The sequence below is a fragment of the Aethalodelphis obliquidens genome, unplaced genomic scaffold, assembly GCF_003676395.1.
Source record: "Aethalodelphis obliquidens isolate GAN/ISIS:26980383/991018 unplaced genomic scaffold, ASM367639v1 scaffold64, whole genome shotgun sequence".
NCBI lineage: Eukaryota > Metazoa > Chordata > Mammalia > Artiodactyla > Delphinidae > Aethalodelphis > Aethalodelphis obliquidens.
In genome coordinates, this window is record NW_020838008.1 from 6,049,544 (window position 1) to 6,075,679 (window position 26,136).

The 26,136-nt window shown below is 37.7% G+C and overlaps 1 protein-coding gene across 3 annotated transcripts in view; it reads left to right on the top strand.

Moving 5' to 3' along the window:
- Window positions 1-3,424: 3,424 nt before the first annotated feature.
- The window catches only part of C9orf72 (C9orf72-SMCR8 complex subunit), a 31,332-nt gene continuing 8,620 nt past the window's right edge, over window positions 3,425-26,136 (top strand). For 2 of the 3 annotated variants that reach the window (XR_003429143.1, XM_027088909.1), the window contains exons 1-9: window positions 3,425-3,531; window positions 7,803-8,290; window positions 9,416-9,475; window positions 12,939-13,034; window positions 13,754-13,818; window positions 15,110-15,182; window positions 16,945-17,061; window positions 19,947-20,182; window positions 22,538-22,595. Coding sequence is in view for 2 of the 3 variants with exons in the window: in XM_027088909.1 (XP_026944710.1) it covers window positions 7,847-8,290; window positions 9,416-9,475; window positions 12,939-13,034; window positions 13,754-13,818; window positions 15,110-15,182; window positions 16,945-17,061; window positions 19,947-20,182; window positions 22,538-22,595 (1,149 nt within the window). In the remaining variant the exon portion in view is untranslated. Of the gene's footprint in view, window positions 3,532-7,802; window positions 8,291-9,415; window positions 9,476-12,938; window positions 13,035-13,753; window positions 13,819-15,109; window positions 15,183-16,944; window positions 17,062-19,946; window positions 20,183-22,537; window positions 22,596-23,979; window positions 24,090-24,194; window positions 26,018-26,136 lie in introns of those variants that run through there. The other variant, XM_027088908.1, reaches the window with a different exon arrangement.

Sequence of the window (26,136 nt, forward strand, 5' to 3'; positions counted from 1 at the left end):
TCACCAGTATGGAAGGAACAGAGGTTAATACCTGGCCAAGAATGTGATTCCTCCCACTGAGGGGCTTACTGACTTGTTTATAGAATGGTGAGTCCCAGGAGGACCCTAAAAGAAATACATATTGGATCCTAATGATGTTCTCTTTGCAGGGGCACTGCCTACATTGAGCATTATTAGAACTATAGACTGTTAGCTCCAATCATGGACCCACTACAGCTTTCTAAACCATTTATATCACACTAACTCACTAACTTGATATATCCAGGAACCAAGATTCCAACTGGAAGTACCTCAGTTGGGTGTTGGGTCATTCATATTCCAACCAAAAGGTAACATAAATTGCATATTGATAAGTCTGAAATGATTAAGGCAACCACATAAAATCTTATTACTTAAAAGAAATTAAACTCACTGTGGTTTATTCAGCAATATTCCTCCTCCATGTCCAAAGTCAGATTGTTCACCAGTTAAATCTAATTTGCTGTAATCTTGGTAATAGGAGGTAATCAACAAGTCCTCAGCTCCAGCTCCGAAGCAACACATAACACATTTCTGAAATACATTAATAAAAAGAGGATGGGGAAAAGGCTTTCTGACCATAACTGACATTCGTGATGTAGCAAGAAGGTTCTCTGAGTTGGAATTATAAATACGTACATTGCTTACGTGGTTTGTAATTTGTTATTGCTTCTGTTATCCCTGCATAGTTACTGACATTAGAGCCCCAATTTCTTGACTGTCTGTCTTAAATTACTAGCTTGCTTGATCTCAGGTCAGCCTCACAACAACCCTTCCGGAAATTATTCTGCTTGCCATTTTGCAGCTGAGGAAACTGAGGCACAGAGAAGTTAAGTATTGCCCAAAGTCTCATAACTAATCAAGGGCAGAGACAATACTTACAACAACTCTGATGCCAGAGCCCAAGCTCTTCAACATGTGCTCCACGGCTCCCCTAGGGTAAAGCCTTTTTGTATATTTGCTCATTAATTATATGTGGATTGGTGGTTAGCTCAAACATTTCTAAATAGGGTCTTAGGCCTATCATCCTGGTTGGAAATGGGGAACTAGGGCTCTTGCTTGAAGATATGTTTCAATAGCAAAACCTATTTTCACTTAAACAGTATAGTTATTTGGGGTGGTTTATTTGGACTGATGAACAGATTTTGGAGGGGTTAAGGGTTAAAGTCCTCCCAAGCCATCCTTTGGTGCTGCTAGTGTGGATCACATGACTACATACTTAACATCATTTTTTTTTTGGTTTCCTGAAGAAGCAATGTGTGCTAGGATACCTGTCTTCCTATTTTACACCTTTGAGCATGAAAATACTCTGAACCACAGTATTAAGTCACAACTACTTTTTCCCTCCGACTGGATTTTTCCTGCTCTGATCCATTGAAAGACATACAAGCTACTGCTACACAATGCCTAAACAATTGTTCAGTTAGATGTGTGGGGGAAAATGCACATTCACTCACTACAAAGCATCATGCATGCAGAGCCACTTTCAATATGTATCTTATTCTCATGGTCATGCAGAATTTAGACCTTGGTGTTTGATTCTTTCTTAGGAAGCATAGTTGTTCTAGGGTTGATATTGCACAAAACCAGAATTGGAGACAAGGGAAATTTTGTCCCTAGGCAGAATTCTGAAGTAGGAAAAACTGTTCTTGGCACTGTATTCCTTTCTTAGGCACTTAATCTGAGTCCCAATCTTACTCTGAACTGGAGGTGTTGGTACTGTCCCCCATAGGTATTCTGAGAAAGGCTGTCATCCACTCAGTACCAGCCTGGTGTCCTCAGGACTCAGTGGGCTCTGGAACTGCGCAAAACCGGCCTGAATCAGCTAGCTAAGTGGCTTTGGGTAAATAATCGCTCTGAACCTTGGTCATATCCTCTGTAAAACAGGGATGATAATATCTATATTCTAAATGTGTTAGGAGGATTGAGTGTAATTCTTTTTTTAAAAATTTATTTATTTAATTTATTTATTTTTGGCTGTGTTGGGTCTTTGTTGCTGCGCGCGGTCTTTCTCTAGTTGTGGCGAGCGGGGGCTACTCTTCCTTGTGGTGTGCGGGCTTCTCATTGCAGTGGCTTCTCTTGTTGTGAAGCACCGGCTCTAGGCAGATGGGCTTCAGTAGTTGTAGCACGTGGTCTCAGTAGTTGGGGCTCGTGGGCTCTAGAGTGCAGGCTCACTAGTTGTGGCGCATGGGCTTAGTTGCTCCGTGGCATGTGGGATCTTCCCAAACCAGGGATCAAACCCATGTCCTCTGCATTGGCAGGCGGATTCTTAACCACTGCGCCACCAGGGAAGCCCCGAGCGTAATTCTTTATGTAGGCTGAGAAGCACAATACCAAAGACACAGTAGGAACTAGATAAACGGTAGATTTTTTGGTGTTTGATATAAGCATAAAGCATAGGTAAAGGGTCTATTTCTGCAGAGGGTATAGGTTTGAGGGAGTTATTTTGTGTATTTCTTCCTCTGAATGATAAAGATGTCCTACGCGATTTTTAAAGATGAAAAATGTTAAGTGCCACTCATCTGTAGCGAATAACCTGAAAATACACTTGCAGACCAAAAGGCTGATTTAACTGGAGATTAAAAAAAAAAAAAAAACTTACAGCACATCACAAAACAATAAAGTACATTTTCAAAGGTGAAAAAAAAACCCCACCCAACTCATCCACATTGTGCAACTAGCTTATAGGATGTTTAAAGACATGAAAATCATCCTTGAGAAAATGCTTACATGTAAAGAAGACAAAATTGTCGTGACTATATATTGTGGGAAAGAAAATTACCTAACGAGGCTTGGGGTGAAGTTACAGCGTACTGAACTGTGTCATTAAAAAAAACCAAATCCATTCGTTCATCAAATATTTGTTGAGCGCCTGCTACCTGCCAAGCACAAACAAAATCATTCACAACCACCAACTCTTTGCTTTCTTGGGGCCCAGAAGTCCTCCCCGTTAAGAACGGAACTATCTTGGTTATCAGCTTACGCTAAATTTACCGACCGCGCCACGGAGCAAAGGGACAGAGCAAGTACGCCCCGAACCCCGCCTCGCGCAGACCTCGTGCGTTTACGTATAATCGCATCTCGAAAACACCAAGGCGTACCTACGGTGTCCCACGAGGAAATGGTAGTGCAGCAACAGCGACTTGTTCCGCCCGCGTGAAAGATGGCGCTTCGCGCGTCAGCCATCCCTGCTGCCCGGTTTCTTCCTTGGGGGGCGGGGCCTAGAGAGAGCAGGGGGTGTGTTTAGGAGGTGTGTGGCTTTGTTTTTCCCGCCCTTTCTCTCCTCCCCTTGCTCTCACAGTATTCGCTAAGGGTGAATGAGGAAAGAACTGATAAAATTTACCAGGAGAAGAGCACAAGGCGGGAAACGACCACGGCGTGAAGCGGGTTCGCGGACGCAACGCGCGCGGGGGCGGGGCCAGGGCCGCGGGGGCGGGACTGCGGTTGCGGTTCTATGCCCGCGGCGGCGGCGGCGGCGGCGGAGGCGGTGGAGGCGCAGGCGGTGGCGCGTAGGTGAGTGAGAAGCCGGCGTGTAGGTGGCTGTTTGGGCTCCGGGTACCTGGACCGCGCGGGGGCGGCGGCGGAGGCTCTCGCCAAGGCTCTGCTCGGCTGGTCCTCTCTTTGCCGCTCTCTTCCCTGATCGAAAGCCGGCATCGGGAATTTCAGCCCGGCGACCAGTGGAGTTGCCTTCATCCGGGCTTTCTGGCAGTGGCGGCGCAGAGGCAGGGGATAGGGGTCGGTCCGTTTTTCCGCCCACAGTCCCCGAGCTGGCTCTTTCTCGGGGTCCCGGCGTGACACTCAGAGGGACCCGTCGGACCCCCTGTGCCGCGGGCTCAAGGGGAAGGAGCCTCGGGCACCGAGAGGCCTGGCCCGGGGAAAACCAGAGGGTGGGCGGCGCGCGGCTGCTCCGTACCAAGTCGGGGTCCGAGAGGGGATAAAGCGGCGTGGCGTGGGGTAATACTACTAGTCTACAGAAGTTGAAGTTTCTAAGGATTGCTGTTGTCTTGTAAATTTGCGCAGCAATTCTAGACTGTCTTTTGCTCCCGTTCTGTGGTTCATGACCTGCTTACTTCACTTCTCCAAGGATACACAGACTTACTTAAAAGAATTGACCATTATGACTTGGGCATCACTTGACTGATGGTATCGGTTGCAAAAAGAAGTGCACTGATTACGCGTCTGCTGTGACCATTCAGGGTCTGACTGGCCCCGGTGAACTCCACCAGGCTTCTGTATTCAGGAGACCGGGAGGTCATGCACTTGCCCGAGAGACATGGCCCTTTCAGAAACAATGAAGTTTGTTAGGCTCTCGTTAAAACAGTCTGGTTGTGGCCAGTGGATAAATTTCAATTCAAACTGTTCTCATCTCTCTTGTGATTCAGAGCAAGGGGGCACAATACATCTGGCACTTTAATTTGTACAAAGAGATTGGAAAATACTGTTAGATACGATCTTAGACATTGGAAAACTTTTAACATAAAGGGAACATCACAGAAGCAAGAATACAATATATGGGAAATTAATAATATGGAGTCAGAATACTTGAAGTATGATGGTGTTATGTGACACAGACACTGTTGCCAGCACCTTGGCAGTCTAGGAGAGCCCTGAATCAGTTGGAAACTACCTCATGATGCCTGTTCTCTTTACACATATGAAACAAAAACAAGAGAAGTGATAGACCACATTGCAGACCGTGCACTATGCCAGGACTAACCTGCTCCAAGGAAACAGTTACATGGGGGCTAAAGTGTTTTTTCCCCACCTTTTAAAGTTGATAAAATAGTGTCTTTCTTTGGCCCTGTTAGCAGTTCAGAATTTACTTTCAGAGAGAGAGAACTACCCCTGTGCTAACAGTTTTAACAGATGATAATTAGTATAATCTTTACATCTGCATATGTTGGATGATTTTCAGGAAGTATATTGGGTACATCCTCATGAACCCTGTTTTTTGTTTACAGGAGTGTGGCAAGCCACTGTGTCACCCAATTTGAATCCTGGCTTCCCTCAAAGACTCTTACGGCTTTTGTTTGATAACTGTCTGGTGTAGCCAGCACTGCATGTAAATAAGATATATAGATAAAAGACTCTTGGTTTTGAACTGATTTTTTTGAGCCATGTCTGTATGTATGGATTGTCTTTACCAAAGATGATGACTCTAAGTGTTAGTAGACTCATTTTACTACTCTCCTAAGTGTACTCCTCTGTGACTTTTGGCAGGATTTAAAGCTAAACAATTCAACATAGCCTTTGTCCCTTATTCTCTTTCTAATGATACTAGCAATGAGATTGAATGTAATTAGTGGTCTATAATAGTTGAGTTTTCACAATCAGGTAAAAAGTTGTCCCATAATCTAACCATATTTGCTCCAGGGCTCAATTCCATTTAAGGAAGTGTTTTTATTTTCAACATAATGATGAAATGTTTGAGTAGCAGTATTGCCTTTATGATTATTCACCTTTTTTATCCAAAAAGGAAGAACAAAAGAAGAATATGTTACCATATAATTTTATAGCTCTGTGTTTACTTAATTCATCTCCTTGGCCTCCAGTTTGCTATTGTTAATTATCATAACATCATTACAGTTTCAATTCAGATTATGTTCCTATAGTCTGCCATTATAAACTGACTGTTTAAATTGTATCCATAACAGTGGATATTTTAAACAAACTATACAACTTATACCCAGTATAGTCTCTTAAGTCTATTAAATTGATATAACACATTAAAAAAGTGAATATTTCCTAAGTGAATTTCTAAAATAAAAAATACACAAGAACTGTTCTTGTGTTAAGCCATTTCTGCACATATCCACATACCTACTGTAAAGCGTTTTGCCAAGCACTGTATAACTGTTCTTGACATCATGATAAAAGTGCTCATACAGTACTCTAAAATTAGAGTCGGTTTTTGTTGGGTTTTTTTTTTTTTTGCTTTTCATCAGTCTCTGAACTCTTCTGACAAGATGTAGATCAAATTCTTTATTTTAAGTAAAATGGTTTACTTTGACATGAATTTAGTTACAGATAAAATGTTAATTCCCAAAGCAAGCATACAGGCAAAGATAGATATATCATAGTTCACCTATTATTAACTACTATCCTTTACCACTATATGACGAATAGATTCCACAATTTTAGACTTGTTTAAATGAAATTGGTATTGAATATGCATAGGTATTCAATTTTAACACTAGGCAGGAATGATTCATTTTACATTAACATCACATTGAATGTACACTTTCAGAGTGATACAATGGGGTGGGTTAAGATATACAAGAGACCTGGATTCCAGCCTGGCTTGGTGACCTTGGGCAGTTCCTCTTCTCTGTTTTCTCAGTAGATTGAAAGGTTGACCGGGCCCATCCAATCATTTAGTTCTCTACATGTTTTAAATAACTAAAGCTTTTTTACCCGTTTAGTATAACTCTCTTTGCAATGATAAAAGGCTACGCTGCTGTCTTGAATAGCATATTAAATGTATTTATCTGTCATTTTAAACACCAGTATTGGGCTTTACCCAAAGAGCATCACTGAGTGCATTGAGGACTTTTTGCTTATTTTCTCTTATGGTTCTAGATTGTTGTATTCTTGCAAGCTTTTGCCTTTTTTTTTTTTTTTTTTTTTTCTTTTCTTAGCAGCTTTTAAGGTTTTCTCCTGTCAGGTGTGGACTGCTGTAGTAAAGTACCACAAACTGTGTGATGTAAAAATGAGGAAAATGTATTCTCTCTCTGTTCTGAAAGCTAGAAGTCTGAAATAAGGTGTTGGCAGGAGCATGCTCCTCTAAAGTTTCCAAGGAAGAATCGTTCTTTGCCTCATCTTAGCTTCTGATAGTTACCAGCGATCCTTCACATTACTTTAATGGCTTGTTGCTGCATCACTCCAGTTTCTGCCTTCGTCTTCGCATGGCCCTGTTTTCCCTGTCTGTGTGTCTCCAAATCTTTCTCCTTGTAATGACACCAGCCATTGGATTAGGACCCCATCTTAACTTGATTACACCTATTTCCAAATAAGGTCACATTCACAGATACAGGGGGTTATTAGGACTTGAACATATATTTTGGGGGGACATAGTTCAGCCCACAAGAAGTGTCATGGTCTCTAGCTGAGCCCTCCCTTTCTCAGTTTGTTTCTCTTTAGTTCCTATGGTTTAGGAACCAAATATCCAATCATATTAGAATTGCATATAGGCTGGATGTTTAGAAACAGTGAGGATCTATTCTATGAGCTTTAGTATATAATAGTTTATATTAATGTTCAGAGGCTTTTTTTAAGGCCATTATTATTTTGGATTTCTAAGTGTATGCCCTGAATATAAGTGGCATGTTACTATGTATGGTAGTACATTATCATCATATCGCAAACACTTAATATGCACCTGCCATGCTAGTTTAATGTCTCTTTCATGTAGGAGACATGCTTCCAAATCGTTTTGACTGAAGAGGAGAAAACCACATATACGTAAATCATTTGAGGGTTTGGGGTTTTTTTGACCTTAGAATGCCCTTTATTTCTTTTGTAAAATTGATTTACAATGTTGTGTTTCTGCTGTACAGCAAAGTGAACCAGTTATACATATACATATATCCACTCTTTCTTAGATTCTTTTCCCATATAGGTCATTACAGAGTACTGAGTAGAGTTCCCTGTGCTGTACAGTAGGTTCTTATTAGTTATCTATTTTATATATAGTAGTGTATATATGTCAGTCCCAAAATATGCGTTTTTGATGGATGGCTTAAAATCGCTGAACCTAATCACTCGTTTTGTTTGTCATTGTTTAGATAACCTTGGAGCTTTTGGATAATGTGACAGTTGGGATGCAGTGATGTCGACTCTCTGTCCACCACCTTCTCCAGCTGTTGCCAAGACAGAGATTGCTTTAAGTGGTGAATCCCCTTTATTAGCAGCAACCTTTGCTTACTGGGACAATATTCTTGGTCCTAGAGTAAGGCACATCTGGGCTCCAAAGACAGAACAGTTACTTCTAAGCGATGGAGAAATAACTTTTCTTGCCAACCATACCCTCAACGGAGAAATCCTTCGAAATGCAGAGAGTGGGGCGATAGACGTAAAGTTTTTTGTCTTGTCTGAAAAAGGAGTAATTATTGTGTCCTTAATCTTCGATGGAAACTGGAATGGGGATAGGAGCACCTATGGACTATCAATTATACTTCCCCAGACGGAGCTGAGTTTCTATCTCCCACTTCACAGAGTGTGTGTGGATAGATTAACACACATTATCCGGAAGGGAAGGATATGGATGCACAAGGTGAGTGGGTTTGGAAGCGTATTAAGCATGCTAACCTAGCTACTGAAAGTTTACCTCCTGATACATTTTTATCTAATTTTTAGAAATTATGTGCAATTAAGTTCAAACAGGAGCTGTTATTTGCTTCTACCCTATTAGGTACCGATAGATCTTAGGCTGATGTCTGTGGTCTTCTAACTCTGCAAAGTAGGAGATGATAGCTTCACATTGTAAATAGAAAGCCAAAGCTTAGAGAAATAAGGAAACAGAAGTTTTAGAGTCTGGATTTGTCTTGGGAGCCTTTGACTCTAAAAGCTTTTTGTTTCTGCATTGCATGACCCTGTCTTTCACTTACCACTGTGTGGGCGTAAGCAGTTCAGAACAATAGTTTCCTAAGCCTTTGCCCAAATAACCTTTGGTCCCTTTAATTTCTTTGCCAAGTTCCCAAATTTGTAAATTGAAGACTTTGGGCCAAATGGTTTTCAGGAGATATTCCTTTTAATTTTGTAGATTGAGGTAGAGGAAATCATTGTTGTCCCCTAATCTTATAGTTTAATATATAATGATAATTATATTTCCATATACTGTAATTTTGGCAGATGAGAAGAACAAATTTAATTCTCCTTTCTGCTTTGCAGTTTGATACTAACATGGAAGTCCACTAAAGCCTTACTGATTTTATAAGGCTTTTACCAAATAGTAAGGAAAAATAGTATCTTTTAAAAGAAGAGTTTTTTTTACTGTGTTTGCAGGCTTGCCTCCTTTCTTCTCACGTGCTTATGAAAATCATTTAAAATCTGGAAGCTGTATAGTCACTAGATTCGTCTGGATCTTATCTAATTTGAAAAGTACAAATCATTAGTTTCCTTTGTGAAACTACACAGATGTTACATTGACTCTTTCTGTCACATTATCTGTTTTTAACTGCAGATAAAAAGGGTGTTTTTATTTTATTTCATATTGTCTGTGAGAGCATGGATTTGTTGCGTTAATCCCCCCCTTTTTTTTTTGCCCTAAAGTGGAACATGTTGTTACCATGAACTAAATTACCCAAGAAGATGTCTGCCATTTAACTGTATTGTGAAAAATAAACAAGTATCAAAATGTTGTGTTTTTTTTTATTTTAATGAATTTTCTCTCTCTCAGGAAAGGCAAGAAAATGTCCAGAAGATCATCTTGGAAGGCACAGAGAGAATGGAAGATCAGGTAAGGTGCAGATTGCATATTACAAGACACTGCCAAACCCACTACATATGTCTGTATAAAGCTAAGGGCTGCTTCTGTTAAGGCCTTGAAGACATACTAGTTTGACAGAGTGAGCCTGAGCACGAACAGAATCTTTATGGAGATAAATGGAATAAACTGGATGAAAATTTCCATATCTTAGACCTGAAGAGTTAAATAAGTAAAGGATAATAATAATTGCATCCACAAATTAATATTTTGCTTCCCTTTTTTTCTGTTTGCATGGGATAAGTTTTGGATAACTTGTTCATAGTAAAAATTTAAAATTCTATATGAGTTTTATTTTTTTTTTAAGGTATTCCTTCTCAAACATTTCCACAGAAGTAGTTGTAACAGGAGAGTGAGTGCCCCTAAAGTATCTGGGGGTACAGACACAGCTCTAAGCATAATATTTCTTTGAAGTCTCGTGTTGTATCTTTAAAACTCATTTTATTCCGTGATATATCTTTTTGTTTTAATATTACAGTTTGCCGGTGATATTCCTCACCTTCTTACCACTTGGGCTTCCAGTGGTATCAAGTCTCCAGGAAAACATGCTGTGTTTATCCCATGGTTTTGAACATCCTTAGGGAGCAGGCACCAGGGTTTGAGAAGCATGATTGCAAGGGTATGGCTTCCCTTATGGAAATTAATTGCAAACATTTCAGCCTAGGGCAGAGGCGTTTGGAAGGCGAATCCCCAAAGGAAAAAGTGTTCTTTGCTTTTACTTTCATTGCTTCTGGCCACCCTCCTTGCTCCTCTGTTAAAACTCCAGTCTAAACAAGCCTTCTCCCTGGTTCTCTTTAGCCTGCCTGAGACAAATGATATTTTAAACAATAACTTTTTCTAAAAGTTTGTCAAAATACAGGAACATGAACAAGGGAAATACAAAACCCTATAAAATGATCTTCTTTACAAAATTGTTAAGTTTGTACTTTTGTAAATAACTTTTACAAAAGTCAGAAGGAGGTAATTATGGGGCAAGTTCTAAGACTTACAAGGAAATGTTTCCCTTTACTCAGAGAAGCCCAGCCTTTGCTTGCTGGTCAGTAAGCAGGGTGCCAAGGAATGGGATGAATTTCACCAACTTCTAGATGTACCTGCTAGTTACGGAGTAACTAGTAGAGTTATCTGAAAATAACGAAATTTAAGACCCAGTAAAATTCTACTTTTTCTGGGATTTTTTTTCAAACCAGAAACCTGTACTTATAAAGTTGACCACTATTAACATTTAGGTTTATTTCTCGTTTAAGGGCTTTTCTTGAAAATGTTATCCTATCCCTTCTATGTCAAGAGGAAAGTATACTTGGACAAACTGGAGGTTTTTAAAGGGGAAACGTTCACCTGCTGAAAAGTTCAAGTTCGAGAAGTCCAAGGAGGAAATAACTGGAAGCATTTTCTTTTAGAGCCTCTTCTGTGTTCAGCCGTCTAGGATTTGTCATTGTTGTTAAGCTTCAATGAGCATAGCCATTTGCTTATGATGATAAATGTCTGAGATGCTGTGTATGACATACTATATATGCCTACACCTAAGGGGAGGTATTTTCCCATAACTATCCTTTCTGAAAAGGAGGAGTCACCTGATAATCGAGTTCTTGCAAATCTCATATCATGTGCTTGCAGTGACTTTATTTTGAACAATAAATACTGTTTGAGGATGATACTTAGTCTAAAACAACTTTAATCAGTGCTAGTTTTAGATGCTTATAGCTGTCATCTGGTAAAATCATTTTACAAGGAAGCAAATTTAACGCAGCTTCAGTTATTAATCTTCTTGAATTGCATGTGTCGATTGTTGTAATTGTAAGCAGACATTTAAAAAATCACTTTGAAAAGCAAAAACAATGAGTGGTTTTATGTTTGTAAGTTACTACAGGGATGGATTTTTTTTTTTTTAAAATAATAAAACCTCCTGTGTGATGCAAGGGGGCCTATTAGGATAAAATTTCCAGAGACAGCATCACATTTAAATTCTGAAGCAACTTATATGATAAAGGGCTCTGAAAACTAGGTTTGGTCACTCAAAAAATGGACTGACTGCAAGGATGACAGAGGTTCTAATTTGAATATGCATGTAAAGAGTTTGAATATAATCATTTCATAAAACGTGAATGAGGGGGAAAGTTTTATTGTTAGATCTTAAATAATAGGTGATTTTAAAACATGCGTAGTTAAAGATTGATAGACATATGACAATTTCATCTGCCTCTAAAAGTTTACATATTCAGGATGGGCAAAACATTTTGGGGGAGTGGTGGTGGCAGTGAATAAATGAGGGAGCACCCGTATTTGAGACACTTTATGTGTGTGGTGTTCTGTACTGAATTTTCAATTTCATTCTAGAAACTGCAGATTTTAAAATTACATCTTTGAGATGTAATAAGTAGTAGCATTACCTTGAAAGAACACTGAAGGAAATTTGTCTGCCTGATTGATTCTTAAAAATATATGTTATGACTTTGATTTGCATTTGGGTAGATTATACCTTATTATGAATGTAGAGATTGAGGGGTTTTTTTTAGATTTTTTTTTTTTGATGTGGACCAATTTTAAAGTCTTTATTGAATTTGTTACAACACTGCTTCTGTTTTATGTTTTGGTTTTTTGGCCGCGAGGCATGTGGGATCCTAGCTCCGTGACCAGGGATCGAACCTGCACCCCCTGCATTGGAAGGCGAAATCCCAACCACTGGACCACTATGGAAGTCCTGAGATTGAGTATTGATTCACACTTTACTACTGAGTTATCTGCTGAGGATTTCAAAGCCTTTTTATGCTTGGCTTTCCTTATTTTTAATATAAAATGCATCAGTGACCTTTGATTAACAAAAGTTCTTATATCTCAAAATTTCAAAGGAGAACCTTTCTAAATTTGGTGTGGTGATTTAATTATTTTGTGTAAATGATAAACCAATGATTCCATTCTGACTAAAGAAAATTATTCCTGGGATTTCCCTGGCGATTCAGTGGTTAAGACTCCATGCTCCCACAACATTGCAAAACAACTGTAGCCCCAATAAAAAAAAAAAAACGAAACTGTATACTTTTAATGAGTAACATATTCTAGGCATACTATGGGATATGGGAAACTTTCCCGTAATAAAGATATTTAATTAACAACAACAAAAAAGTCTTCGTTCTCCCAATGCAGGGGGTATGGGTTCGATCCCTGGTTGGGGAACTAAGATCCCACATGTCGCATGGTGCAGCCAAAAAAAAAGAGAAAAAAAGAAAATTATTCCTGGAAGAATGAAAAGGAGTTTTAAACAGCATGTAAATCCTTTAGAAATAGAAATATTTTGGAGTAGTAGACTTGTTTGGGGCTGTTTGAACAAGTTATCAAGTATTTCTATCAAAGGGTGTTATTCTTTGCTTTCAGTTTTTTATTGCCCACTTTATCCTATATTGTGTGATTTTTCTTCACGTCATTTTACTTTTTTATGCAGGGTCAGAGTATTATTCCAATGCTTACTGGAGAGGTAATTCCTGTCATGGAACTGCTCTCATCTATGAAATCCCACAGTGTCCCTGAAGAAATAGATGTAAGTTCTCACTTGTAACGTTAAATAGGATATTACTATGATGTGTATTAGTAATATTCTAATTTTAGTAATATACATTTTTTTGTCATATATACTGTTCATATGAATTATTAGCCACTTTAACAAACACACTTAAAATCCCGAATTTTATGGCCAGAGGCTTTTTGGTCAGTAATGGTAATATGATAAAATTAAATTCATGAAGTTAATTTCTCCACTTTTGCATTTCCTAAGCGGGAGAATTTCAGACCTTAGAGAATCAGTCAGTATTTAATGCAGTACTTTTTGTAACAAAGCAGTGTGCGAATCACTGGCAGTTAGTGGAAGTTAACTCACCTTCACTAATCTGATTTCCTTAATCATTCATTTGTTGAGGACATTAGAAATTACACACTATGCATGTATAGAGAAATCTTTAGGAAACTATTTTTGTTGCTCCCTGACTTGGTAATTAAGATGTGTCTCCTGATTGTGACAGCTCAGAAGAGGAAATTGTTCTTGTAAACATTGTTGCTTAAGCTGTCTGACCAGCTTTCACATCATTTGTTCTGCAAGTTTATAGTGATGCACACAGATTGTTTTATGGGGATTTGTGATGCTCAGAAATGAGGGCAGTGTGTTATATTGAGCCTAGACTTCAGAAAACTTGTCTATTAAAAGTGTTATTTCAGCGTTTTGTTACAGCCAGAATAAATTTTTTTTTTTTTGGTTCATTTTAGATAGCTGATACAGTTCTCAATGATGATGATATTGGTGACAGTTGTCATGAAGGCTTTCTTCTCAAGTAAGAATTTTGTTTCTTTTTGTAAAAGCTGGGTGAAGCAGATGCAAATCTTACGGTCACCTGTGACAAAATTGGGAAGGAAGAAAATAATAACAGAATGCCTACCTTCATTATTCTAGGGTCAAAAATGCATATTTGAACCATTGCTTAGTTTTTTGTTACTTCTTTACTTATCACATGCCTATGATATATTTGATGTTACTCTATTTAATATTTAAAGAAGCTGAATTTCCGTAGTACTCAGGCAAGAATTCTTGGACCCTTGTTTGTTTCCGGTTTCTTGTTTTTCTTCTCATTAAAGCTGAAACTAAGAATCCTTTCAAATTAAGTTGCATTGTGGATAGACTTATTTCGGCCTAGAAAAGACAATTATTCATATTTGTACTGATCCTTTCCATTTTACAACAGATTTCAGTGCTTAAAAGTGTGAGCTCTAAAACCAGACTTCCTGGCTTACTGCTGTGTAACCCTGGGCAAGCCACCTGAACTCTCTGTTCCTCCATCACCTCATTTATAAAATGGGAATATTAGTGGTACCTACTTCATAGGATTGTTGTAAGCCTTGAGTGAGATAAATCATATTAAGCATTTAAAACAGTGCATGGCACATATAAGCACATAATAATAGCTAATAGCTTACATTTTCTATTTATATTTCTTCTAAGAAAATGATAATAACAATAATAATAGCCAGTATTTATTGAGTGCCTGTGTGCTAAGTCCCTTAACTGAGTACTGTGTCTACATGTATAATCTCATCTCCTACTTGAGTGTTTCTTTACAATTACAGATTATCACAAAATTTTATTTTAAAAAATAAGGAGTGAAAGGATAAAGTATTTGCTTTTATGTCTACAGTCTTCTCCTTTAGGTGCATGATGGGGTCTTAGAGGTGTGAGTTTGTTTAATCTCCAAGCCTTACATGGCTTGAATCAGGGGCTCTTTAGTCCTGATTCTGATCAGTGTCAGCCATTCATGTTATTTTTAATCCCATTTGACTTTAAATTAACCACTTAACCTCTCTACACCTCAGTTTCTTCCACGATAAAATGGTAATATTTTACTAACTGCATTGTTTTAAGGTTCAAATAGAATCTGTGAGAGGCATGTGGTGGAAAATGCAAAGTACTATAGAAATAAAAGATGACATTATAATCAGAGTTTTGGTGTTCATCATGTAAAGCTATTCAGAGTTATTTGAAGCTCACTTTATTATTTTTTTTTTTAGTTTGTGAAATTGTTTTACAGTCAGTGTTTTTAATCTTTTTTTTTTTTTTTTTTCAATTTATAGTGCCATCAGCTCCCACTTGCAGACGTGTGGCTGTTCTGTTGTAGTAGGTAGCAGTGCGGAGAAAGTAAATAAGGTAATTTATTTTATAAACCAGCAAACGATCTGACTTTTTAAAACTGCTAACATATTATGGATTGTAATTTAAAGGTTAGGTTGCCATCAAGATGATCTAATAGTATAAGGAGGCAATATAATCTGACCAAATTACTGTGACACCCTGTGGCAAAAATGAGTTTAAAGTAAACTGTTTGAATAGGAAGTCATTTATCAGTTTCATTGTGGTAATTCATAAATACTTGTCTCAGTACTGTATAAATGGTTTTGAGAGTATTTTAAGGTCAGATGTTTTTAAAAATATTTGTCTTCTATTTCCTAATGTTATCTTTAATAAATGTGAAGATAGCCATGTACTTTTGGTACTAATTACAAAGAAATGGTATCTGATCATTCATCTTGATTTCACTATCTTGCTTTTCCCCCTAAATCTATTCCTTTTAGGAACCTATTGCTATTAAGTGATCGATGGAGGTTATATCTTATTCAGTAACATTTGTGACCATTTGTTTTAGTGCTATATGAGTTAATAAATAATTAATGAACAGTTACCTTTCCAAGCATTAGGTAATAAACTAAGGAATTTTGTACTTTTCTTCACTGATGATTAATTAGAGAGAGAAAAGTGCACATATCTATCAATTTAAGCAAACCTAATTTTTCTAAGTTTTACACAGGAAATATATTAGGAATGATTATTTGCTTGACAAATATATTTATAATTTTTTTCTGTAATATAATAAGCTACCCTGTATAATTACTTGACCTTTGATTTACCAAAATTATATTTCTGGTACAACCATTTATGACAGGTTAGCTTACCTCTGTTATTATATTGCATCTAGTGACTTCTTATTATTTCTGTTACCCAAGGAAGGTAGCTTTCAATTTGTGTCCTCCAAAGCCTTCAGGTTCCACAGGGCCTTCCCAGTTGCTTCTTGGAGGGAGAAAGCCTCTATGGTTGGGGCTCTGTTTTTCAAACATTTTTCTCATCCCACATCCTCTTCTAGCTTAATAACTTCTCTTTTATCTTTTCTCTTTTTAATTTAAGAAAAGGTTGCCATCACTAGTTTGAAAACCACTGCTCTAATATAAAAACTCTGAATATAGTCTGAATTCCAAGGTAGTTAGATGGCTTTTTATTTTTCCTAATAGAACTATGATCAAATCCTGTTAGAATGACAGGTTTCTAATCCCCAACCAATGACTTGCTTGTTTTAAATTAAATTTGAAAGAATTAATTCTCATTCTGTTGAAGGAGTTAGACACTTAGATATTCATTGTAATGGGATTTTACATATAGAACTATTAACAGAAGCCATAATTCTCCTTGATTTAACTGCATTTAGTTTTCTCATCCAAACGGTTTACTTGTTTGAAATACACTTGTTGCTGGGTGGAGATACAATCAATAATTATATTAGGTCATTATTTCCTAATATAAGATTAGGAATAAGGGTTCCATGGTCAAGTAAGCTTGAAAAAGTCTGCATATTGTTTCAGTCACCTGGAGAGTCACAATATGTATTCAAATGTTAAAGGTTTTGAGATACCATACAATAAATTTACTAACATTTCCCAAACTTACTTGACCACAGAATACCTATTTTAAGCAACAAGTGTGATATCCCGTAGACTATTCCAGGTGACTATGGAATACTTATTTCTCAGAATAGATTTTATTGACAATAACAATTGAAATTTCTATTCAGATCTCTTTCATAAGCAAACCAGTGACCTTTTTACTTCATATTTTAATGCTAAAATATTTTCACTTACAGATAGTAAGAACATTATGCCTTTTTCTGACTCCAGCAGAGAGAAAATGCTCCAGATTATGTGAAGCAGAATCATCATTTAAATACGAGTCAGGGCTCTTTGTACAAGGCCTACTAAAGGTATAGTTTCCATTTATCACGGGTGAACCCAATTTTTTGTTTTGTTTTGTTTTGTTTTTGCGGTACGCGGGCCTCTCACTGTTGTGCCCTCTCCCGTTGCGGAGCAACAGTCTCCGGACGCGCAGGCTCAGCGGCCATGGCTCACGGGCCCAGCCGCTCCGCGGCATGTGAGATCCTCCCAGACCAGGGCACAAACCCGTGTCCCCTGCATCAGCAGGCGGACTCTCAACCACTGCGCCACCAGGGAAGCCCGAACCCAATTTTTTTAAATCATTTTTGAGAATCTTTATACATATATTTTGAACATTAGCATTTAATGTGTCTCATGTTTATATGCCAAGGAGCTGACTTCCTTTACACAGGTCTGAACATGGAGTATATGTCATATGAATTTATAGTTAGTATCTGTGAAACATCACAGAATAGCTTTCTTTGTGTTTCTCTCTGGTTTCCTGTAGCTGCCTGTCTGGCCTCAGGATTTTTTTTTTTTAATATGTGCTTGAATCAGGTTCCATAACTAAATGGGAACATTTCTTTTTTTACTGAACGGATTTGAATTTTTGTGTTACCATTTTATGTTTAAAGTACCATATTCATTTATTGAAAAAAATGTTAAGCTGCTTCCTATCTTGAAACAGTGTACAAGACTCAAGCAATTCCTGGATGTATGTAGGGGTGTGTGTGTGTATACACACACATATATACAAAAGAAAAAATTATTTTATATTTCTCCTTTATTTACTTGAGTCTGCTCTTCAAGGAGCAAAACAGATAAATATAAATTAGCAATTATTTTCAATAATTATGGGGAATTGTTCTTCACTTTATTGAATCTGTTATTGATGTTTCAATTATAGTCAAAGGTGCGAAGAAGTAGATTTCCTAATGGCTATGTGAGTCTCTCAGAGTGAATGCTTTCTTGAGGATATAGGCATAGTAAAATGAAAGAAAAAATACTAAAAATTGTTGCAAATAAAGATTATTTTCAGCTTTTACATTTTCAATAATGTGCGTGCTCTGAGCTGAGAATAATAGTGTTGTTTAAATACAGAAACTACTTAAAGGGAACTCATTTTTGATTTGAATTGTACAAATCTGAAAATTAGAACTTCTCCTATCAAAGGCATAATAAGGTACTTAGTACTTTTATTTCCTCAGCATCATCTCATTTATTGTATAATTTTATCCCTAAAAGGGACCTATACCAAATGCATAGTGGAAAACTTGAAACTATAATTTAATGAAAAAATATTTGTTAAGAGTTTTCCACGCAAGTTTAAATTGTATAGCTTCCCAGAGAATACTTTGACATTATAACAATAGGTACTTGTTATATGGCAGCTGGCTACCCAAGTGACTATACCTGGAAAGAAGTACATTTTTTACTTACTGTAAAAATACATATTCATTGAGACTTAACAGAATATATGAATAATCAAGAAGAATGTAAAAAGTCACTTGTAATCTCATAATCCAATGAATAACCCCTGTTAATATTTGGCATATATCTTTCTGGTCTTTTTTTCTTCTGTTAGTGTTTTTTTCATATCTTCCCCTCCCCCCCAAAAAATTAGATTATACTCCGCATGTTTTAACTTCCTTTTTCACACTGTATTGTGAACATCTTTCAATATGAACACATAAACATTGGCAACTTAATTTTTAGCAGCTAAACAATAAAACATTTTTATTTATTTAATCACTTCTCTTTTTGGATACTTAGGTTGTTTCTGGCGTTTTACTGTCTAACCCAGTGCTGTAACACACACATCACTGGAATTTGGCACACGATCATGATTCATTGTCCAGGATAAATTTCTAGAGCTGTATTTGCTAAGTTAAAGCCAGTTGTTTTTTTTTTAATTAAAAGATAGCTCTTCGTACCTTTTGGCGTAAAAGACAGTAAATTTTCTTTTTCTGAGGTTTTATCTTGTTCCTTCATCTGGTACATAGCCCTCTGCCTTTTCATCTTGTCTGTCTTTCTGTGAATGTGGTTTTTGTTCCACAGGCTGCAGGACTGTAGTTCTTCTTGCTTCTGCTGTGTGCCCTCTGGTGGATGAGGCTATCTAAGAGGCTTGATGGGAAGGACTGGTGGTGGGTAGAGCTGACTGTTGCTCTGGTGGGCAGAACTCAGTAAAACTTTAATCCACCGGACTGCTGAGGGGCTGGGTTCCCTCCCTGTTGGTTGTTTGGCCTGAGGCAACCCAACACTGGAGCCTACCTGGGCTCTTTGGTGGGGCTAATGGCAGACTCTGGGAGGGCTCACGCCAAGGAGTACTTCCCAGAACTTCTGTTCCCAGTGTGCTTGTCCCCACGGTGAGCCACAGCCACCCCCCACCTCTGCAGGAGACCCTCCAACACTAACAGGTAGGTCCGGTTCAGTCTCCCCTGGGGTCACTGCTCCTTCCCTTGGGTCCTGATGCACACACTACTTTGTGTGTGCCCTCCAAGAGTGCAGTCTCTGTTTCCCCCAGTTCTGTCAAAGTCCTGCAATCAAATCCCACTAGCCTTCAAAGTCTGATTCTCTAGGAATTCCTCCTCCCGTTGCCGGACCCCCAGGTTGGGAAGCCTGACGTGGGGCTCAGAACCTTCACTCCAGTGGGTGGACTTCTGTGGTCTAAGTGTTCTCCGGTCTGTGAGTCACCCACCCAGCAGTTACGGGATTTGATTTTATTGTGATTGCGTCCCTCCTGCTGTCACATTGTGGCTTCTCCTTTGTCTTTGGATGTGGGTATCCTTTTTGATGAGTTCCAGTGTCTTCCTGTCGATGATTGTCCAGCAGTTAGTTGTGATTCCGGTGTTCTCGCAAGAGGGAGTGAGAGCACATCCTTCTACTCGGCCATCTTGGTTCCTCTCTCAGTAAATTTTCTTTTCGTTTATAACAGGATTCAACTGGAAGCTTTGTGCTTCCCTTCCGGCAAGTCATGTACGCGCCCTATCCCACCACACACATAGATGTGGACGTCAACACCGTCAAGCAGATGCCACCCTGTCACGAACATATTTATAATCAGCGTAGATACATGAGATCAGAGCTGGCAGCATTCTGGAGAGCCACTTCAGAAGAAGACATGGCTCAGGATACCATCATCTACACAGACGAAAGCTTCACTCCTGATTTGTATGTCGTGCCTTGCTTTTTGATATTGTCATTAAGCAATATTAGGAAACTGTATCTTTTATGAGTAGAAAGAAAACAAACAATTTGTTGTTTAAAAGGAAAGAAACATTACTAGGAGAATTATACTGGAAGAAGTATTTGGTTAATCAAGCGTTTTTTCTTAAATGTCAGCTTTTCTTAATATAATTGTGTTTCCCATAAGATAGGTTAGATTAGTCCTTAAAAATAAGTATTTAAGTATTTATTTAACAAATGTATATTGAGCCCCTAGGCACAGTACTTGGTGCTAAGGTTAATAGTGGCCAGCCAGACAGCCCCAGCTCCTTACATTGCTTATAGACTAGTGTGTAAGAGTCATAAAAGGCTGATTAACTAAACCTTATTAACTAAAGAGGTAATTCTAAGTCTGTTTTTCCTTGATATATAAATATAAAATATGGCAAAACTGTCAAAATATATTAATAGAGCATTCTTTTACTTTGCATTTTATATTGTGTTATTCATTTCTTACCATAAAGTCTGATCAGTAAATTAACAAGAAAAAAAGTAATGATAATAACATGTTGAATGTGGACTCAACTAGAAAAAAAAAGATGATAAATCTGAATTATAAAACACTTAAATGATGTTCTGAAATCAGGAAAAGAAATTGTAGTATACTATCATGGTTCTCTTTAATCAGTTTAAAATGCCTGGCACATAGAATGTGCTCAATAAATGTTAACTAGTATAATCCAGGTTTGAGTGTATAAGGCAGCAGTAAAATTGGAGCAAGCAACCCTGTCCTGTGTCTTGAAGAAAAATTTTGAGCTGAGGCAACAGACATGTGAAGCACCAATAGTCAGACAGAAGGTGTTGCCCAAAAGCATAGTAAGGAAACACCATGTCCAAGGAATCCCCAGCCTCGTGTGTCTCTCTAGGTGCAGAAAGATGGCTTCATTAGGACCCAGCTTTTCCCAGCTCTCTGGTGTTCTTGTTGAGTCCTTTGAAAGATTTAGGGGAATTGGTTTAGAAAACAAAACAATAAGAATTTCAGGTCCCGAAGTTTTCACATATAGGTAATTTTGGCACACGTGTCAAAATTCTCAAAATTAATCTGATCCTTCAAGCATTTTCTTCTTTCCTAAAGTGTTTGGGGTGTTTTTTTTTTCTATTTTTTGGTGGGCTCCTGGAGAGCGCTTTTGGGGGAATTTTTTAACACTTTGCTTCACCTAATTCACATATGACCAATACAAGCAATTTATGAAACAGATATATTCAGAACGCTAGACTTAAATAGCTGAATTCTCTCTCCAAAGCCAGAGACAGGTTGTTGTCAGTGCCCACACTGGCCACCAGTTGGACAGCCAGTAATTGTGAAATGCTGATTTTTCCCCCTTCTGAGTTTCCTTCTTCTGTAGTAGGGAATACCCATCTGCTAAAACTAGGAAATTTTAGGTACTTTCCTATTACCTCTGCGCACACATCTCCCTCCCTGCTACTCCTGTCAGTTATATGATGATCCCTGCTATTTTCAGTCTTTCTTTTCAGTTAAAAATTGCGTACCTTAGTAAATGTTATATTACCCTCTGACTTGAGTATAACCTAGCATCCCAGTAAATTCCTTAGGGAAGTAGAAGGCAAGGAAAGGGAAGGAAGAAGAGAAAAGATCAAAGAGGGTTGGGAAAGGGACAGTCTTTTTTAAGAACCTACTATATCCTAGGTTGTGTGGTAGATAAACATTATCTCCACTGTAAATTACAACTTAACTTCTTACTCTGCTCATTGCCAGTGTAGCTAACATTTTCTTAGGTAGCTGGTTCATGTTACTTGCCAGATGATGGGCTTGTGGATACAAACCCAGTGATCAAGACGTTGCAGATAACCATCTGTGTGTGTTCCTTAATCCCACCTGAATGTTTCCCAGCATTCGTCCTCTTACCTTTTTTTCTTCCTAAACTGCTTATTAGAAGTCATTAATATGTGAAGTTAACCTTTTGTTTTGGTTTTTGGTGGTAGTGGTATGTGTTTATTTTTGTTGCTGTTCTATATTTTTGAGATGGCAGGAATTGGTAATTATATTTATTAATTGCCTAAGGCAATTGGTATTTTTTTATAATGTGTATGATAGATACATACATACCCTTCCTGGGACTGCTTATACTATTTAAGAGAAAACAATTACTTTGTGGCCTGACAAACTCCAGTAATAGATAAATGTATCCTTGAGTTAAAATGAGTATGTATTTTATATTTTCAAATATATATATCTAATTCTTATAAATATGTTTATAATCCCACTTCTAAGAATTTAATTATTGGCTGGTGTGAGAGGTTGTGGAAATCATTTCAACATTTGTCCTGTTTTCTTCATAGGAATATTTTTCAAGATGTCTTACACAGAGACACTCTAGTAAAAGCCTTCCTGGATCAGGTAAATGTTAAACCTGAGATTGTCAGAGTGAATGGTATGACATGTTTTCTTTTTCAATATATCCCACACTGCCTATAATATAATTTAGAATTAAGTCCTTTTGTAGAGTCTCTGATCTTTCTAAAGTGTCAAAATTATTTTTCTTCTGAATTGTTAGAGGGGAGTAGCCTGTATATTAACAATTAAAGATGCAGCATCCCCCAGTTCAAATAATAAATGTTTTAATTCTAAGCACTAACTTATAACCCAAGGGTGTTTTCTTTTGGTAAGGGGGATATTGTACAAATGTTTATTTGCCTTAATTGAGCAAAAAATGTCTTTAAAACTTATTTACATGATAGCATCTTTATTGTCTCATTCCTTTGAAAAAAATCTAGATTTTGAAGAAAATTTTAGATTATATGGGTCTTATTTCTTAAGGTAACAGAGATTTGTCATAATTATCTTTCTGGGGCTCAGGCCAAGAAATAGTGTCATAGATGTAGCTTTGAAATAACATAATCGTTAGGTTGACTAGGAATTTTGGATCCAGGTCTGTGGTCTGTGACATATTGCACAGTTCAAGGATAATTCCAAGTCATGTAATTCCATGCTTCCCAAGCAGAAATAAAATCCTTCTACCACTACACATGTACCCCCACCCCCCCAGAATAGAAAAATATGAATATCTCAAAACCATAGTCTAGGACTTTCCTGGTGGCGCAGTGGTAAAGAATTCGCCTGCCAACACAGGGGACATGGGTTCGAGCCCTGGTCCAGGAAGATCCCACATGCCGTGGAGCAACTAAGCCCGTGCGCCACAACTACTGAGCCTGCGCTCTAGAGCCCGCAAGCCGCAACTACTGAATCCCGCGCACCTAGAGCCCATGCTCCGCAACAAAGACAAGCCACCACGATGAGAAGCCCGAGCACCGCAACGAAGAGTACCCCCCGCTCACCGCAACTAGAGAAAGCCCGCACACAGCAACAAAGACCCAACACAGCCAAAAATAAATAAATAAATAAATAAATTTTAAAAACCCCATAGTCTAAGCATGGCTCACCTCTGGTAGCTCCAATTTTATTTGAAGATGTGGGCAGAGAAAACTTAAATAACACAGCTAGAAGTAACTTATATCATGATTTTTAATAATAAATAAAATGAACACGGATAGTCTAAGGCAGAAGGAAAAATTTGAGTCAATTCTTAAAGATAAACAGAACTGTTAGATCACTCCTAGACCCATACCTCCACCTCCTCCTGTGTGTCAGGGCGCATCTGTGGAAGTGGTTAGCTGCTCTAACGTGAGTTATCTGCCAGGCACTGTCAGCGCTGAGACAGAAACATGCTGTGTATATGTAGAACGGGGCAAATTATTTATAAAAACGCTTCATTATCCTGCAGGTCTTTCATTTGAAACCCGGTCTATCTCTCAGGAGTACTTTCCTTGCACAGTTTCTGCTCGTCCTTCACAGAAAAGCCTTGACACTAATAAAATATATAGAAGATGATACGTAAGTCAGACTCCTAAATGGAAGAAAAACCTTCATACGTTGCTTTTGTTTTGTTCCCTTTGGACATTTTCTGTATTATAATTTCTTTTTTATTATTATTTGTAGGCAGAAGGGGAAAAAGCCCTTTAAATCGCTTCGGAACCTGAAGATAGACCTTGATTTAACAGCAGAGGGCGATCTTAACATAATAATGGCTCTAGCTGAGAAAATTAAACCAGGCCTCCATTCCTTTATCTTTGGAAGACCTTTCTATACTAGTGTCCAAGAACGAGATGTTCTAATGACTTTTTAAATGTGTAACTTGTTAATATTGCGTCCCGATCATAATTGCTGGTAAAGTAGCTCCGTGGTGTTGGGAGACATGATTCCCTCGGGTTATGCCCTAGAGTCCTACTCAGCAATGGTAGTTAGTTACACTGCAGTTGTCACAGAAAGCCTGTAAGGGGATGTTAGGTGCAGTTACAATAAATGCACCTTTTCCTAGATGTGCTCTCTTGGGAGACAGACGTATGTTTACAATTATAATAAATATTATTGCTATCTTTTAAAGATATAGGATATAAACTTGACCACAGCTACTGTTTTTTGAAACTTATGATTCATGGTTTACAAGTATCCAAGTGAAATCTGAGTTAGCTTTCACAGATATAATACTAGTTGACTTTCCATCTCTTGGTGTTCCTTGGTTTGGGGGATTACTGTAATACTTCTACAATCAGCTAAAAATTAGAGCGTTCAAATCATTTCAGTTCCACAAAAGGAAGTTAGCTTGAACATAGGTTAAGTTTTAGAAAGAAAATATTGATCAAGCAGATGTTTTATTGAAATCGATTGTTCGATCCTACTTTGCAGACTTAGTCCTTGGGATTCAGTCTGTGCAGAAACGTCAGGCAGTATGTATAGTCCCGATTATGGTGAACCACAATCAGGGTGTTTTTCTGTTTGTTTGTTGAGCTCTGTCACAGAAAATGTAGAGAATTGGATTTTATGTTTCAGTAGTTATTGCCAAGTTTTTCAGTTAATTTTCATTATTTTTGAGCCAAATTGAAATGTATACCTCCTGTGCCTTTTGTTTTTCTTGGAAAATATAATCTCTTGGAAGAAGTTCAGATTTCACTAGTCTCTCATTTTTATCTTGTTTTCCTCTTGTATAGTCTTCCTTTGATTTAGCAGTCATTATAACTCCGAGATTATTAAATGCAATAGAGAAATACTAACTAGTAAGATTTTTTTTCAGGAACAAGAATAGTATCTTCTTCCTTAAATTTCTGCCCATGTTTTTGAAGTTGTTGCCACGTCTCTTTGCCTGCATCGTAGGAGGACTAGCAGGAGAAACGTTACTGACATGCTATTTTACTAGGTGCTACTTTGGCAGAACTAAGTGGTCAATTTCTTTTGTTTCCTTAATGTGCTTGGACCATTTTGCTAGCTATAAAATAACCAATTAACATAATTCTGTGCTAGAACAGTATTGACAAAATAGTATACACAAGCATAAAATATATTTTTATTTAAAACTGTGGAAGTAACTTAAAGAGAAAAAGTATTTATAAGAAAGGGATAAAAGTGATAGAGCCCCTCTGCCCTCACCCACCAAATTTAACCCAAACCAACATAGGTCCTAATAGCCTTTCACATCACTAATAAAGGTGTAGACATCTCGATTTTTAGACACATACTCAACTAGATTGACAGATGCTCTGGCTCAGTCATGAAAAAATGTACAGATTCCACCTTGTTGAACGCTGTATTCAGTGCTATTTACATGATAGATTATTTAAGTGCTAATTATTTTCTTTTGCTGATTTATTGTGCCATTGTATGGGATGCAAGTTGTACAGTGAAATAAGTTATTAAAGCATGTGTGCACATTGTTATATATCTTTTCTCCTAGATGGAGAATTTTGAATAAAAGATCTTTGAAATTTTGTGTCTTTCAGTTATTTACTTGGAAAAGCAGTGCTATGATATTGAAAGACTGATTGGCTTCCTGCTCTGCTGACAGTCATGTTGTATCTAAACAATTTTTTTAATTGATTTTCTCTTT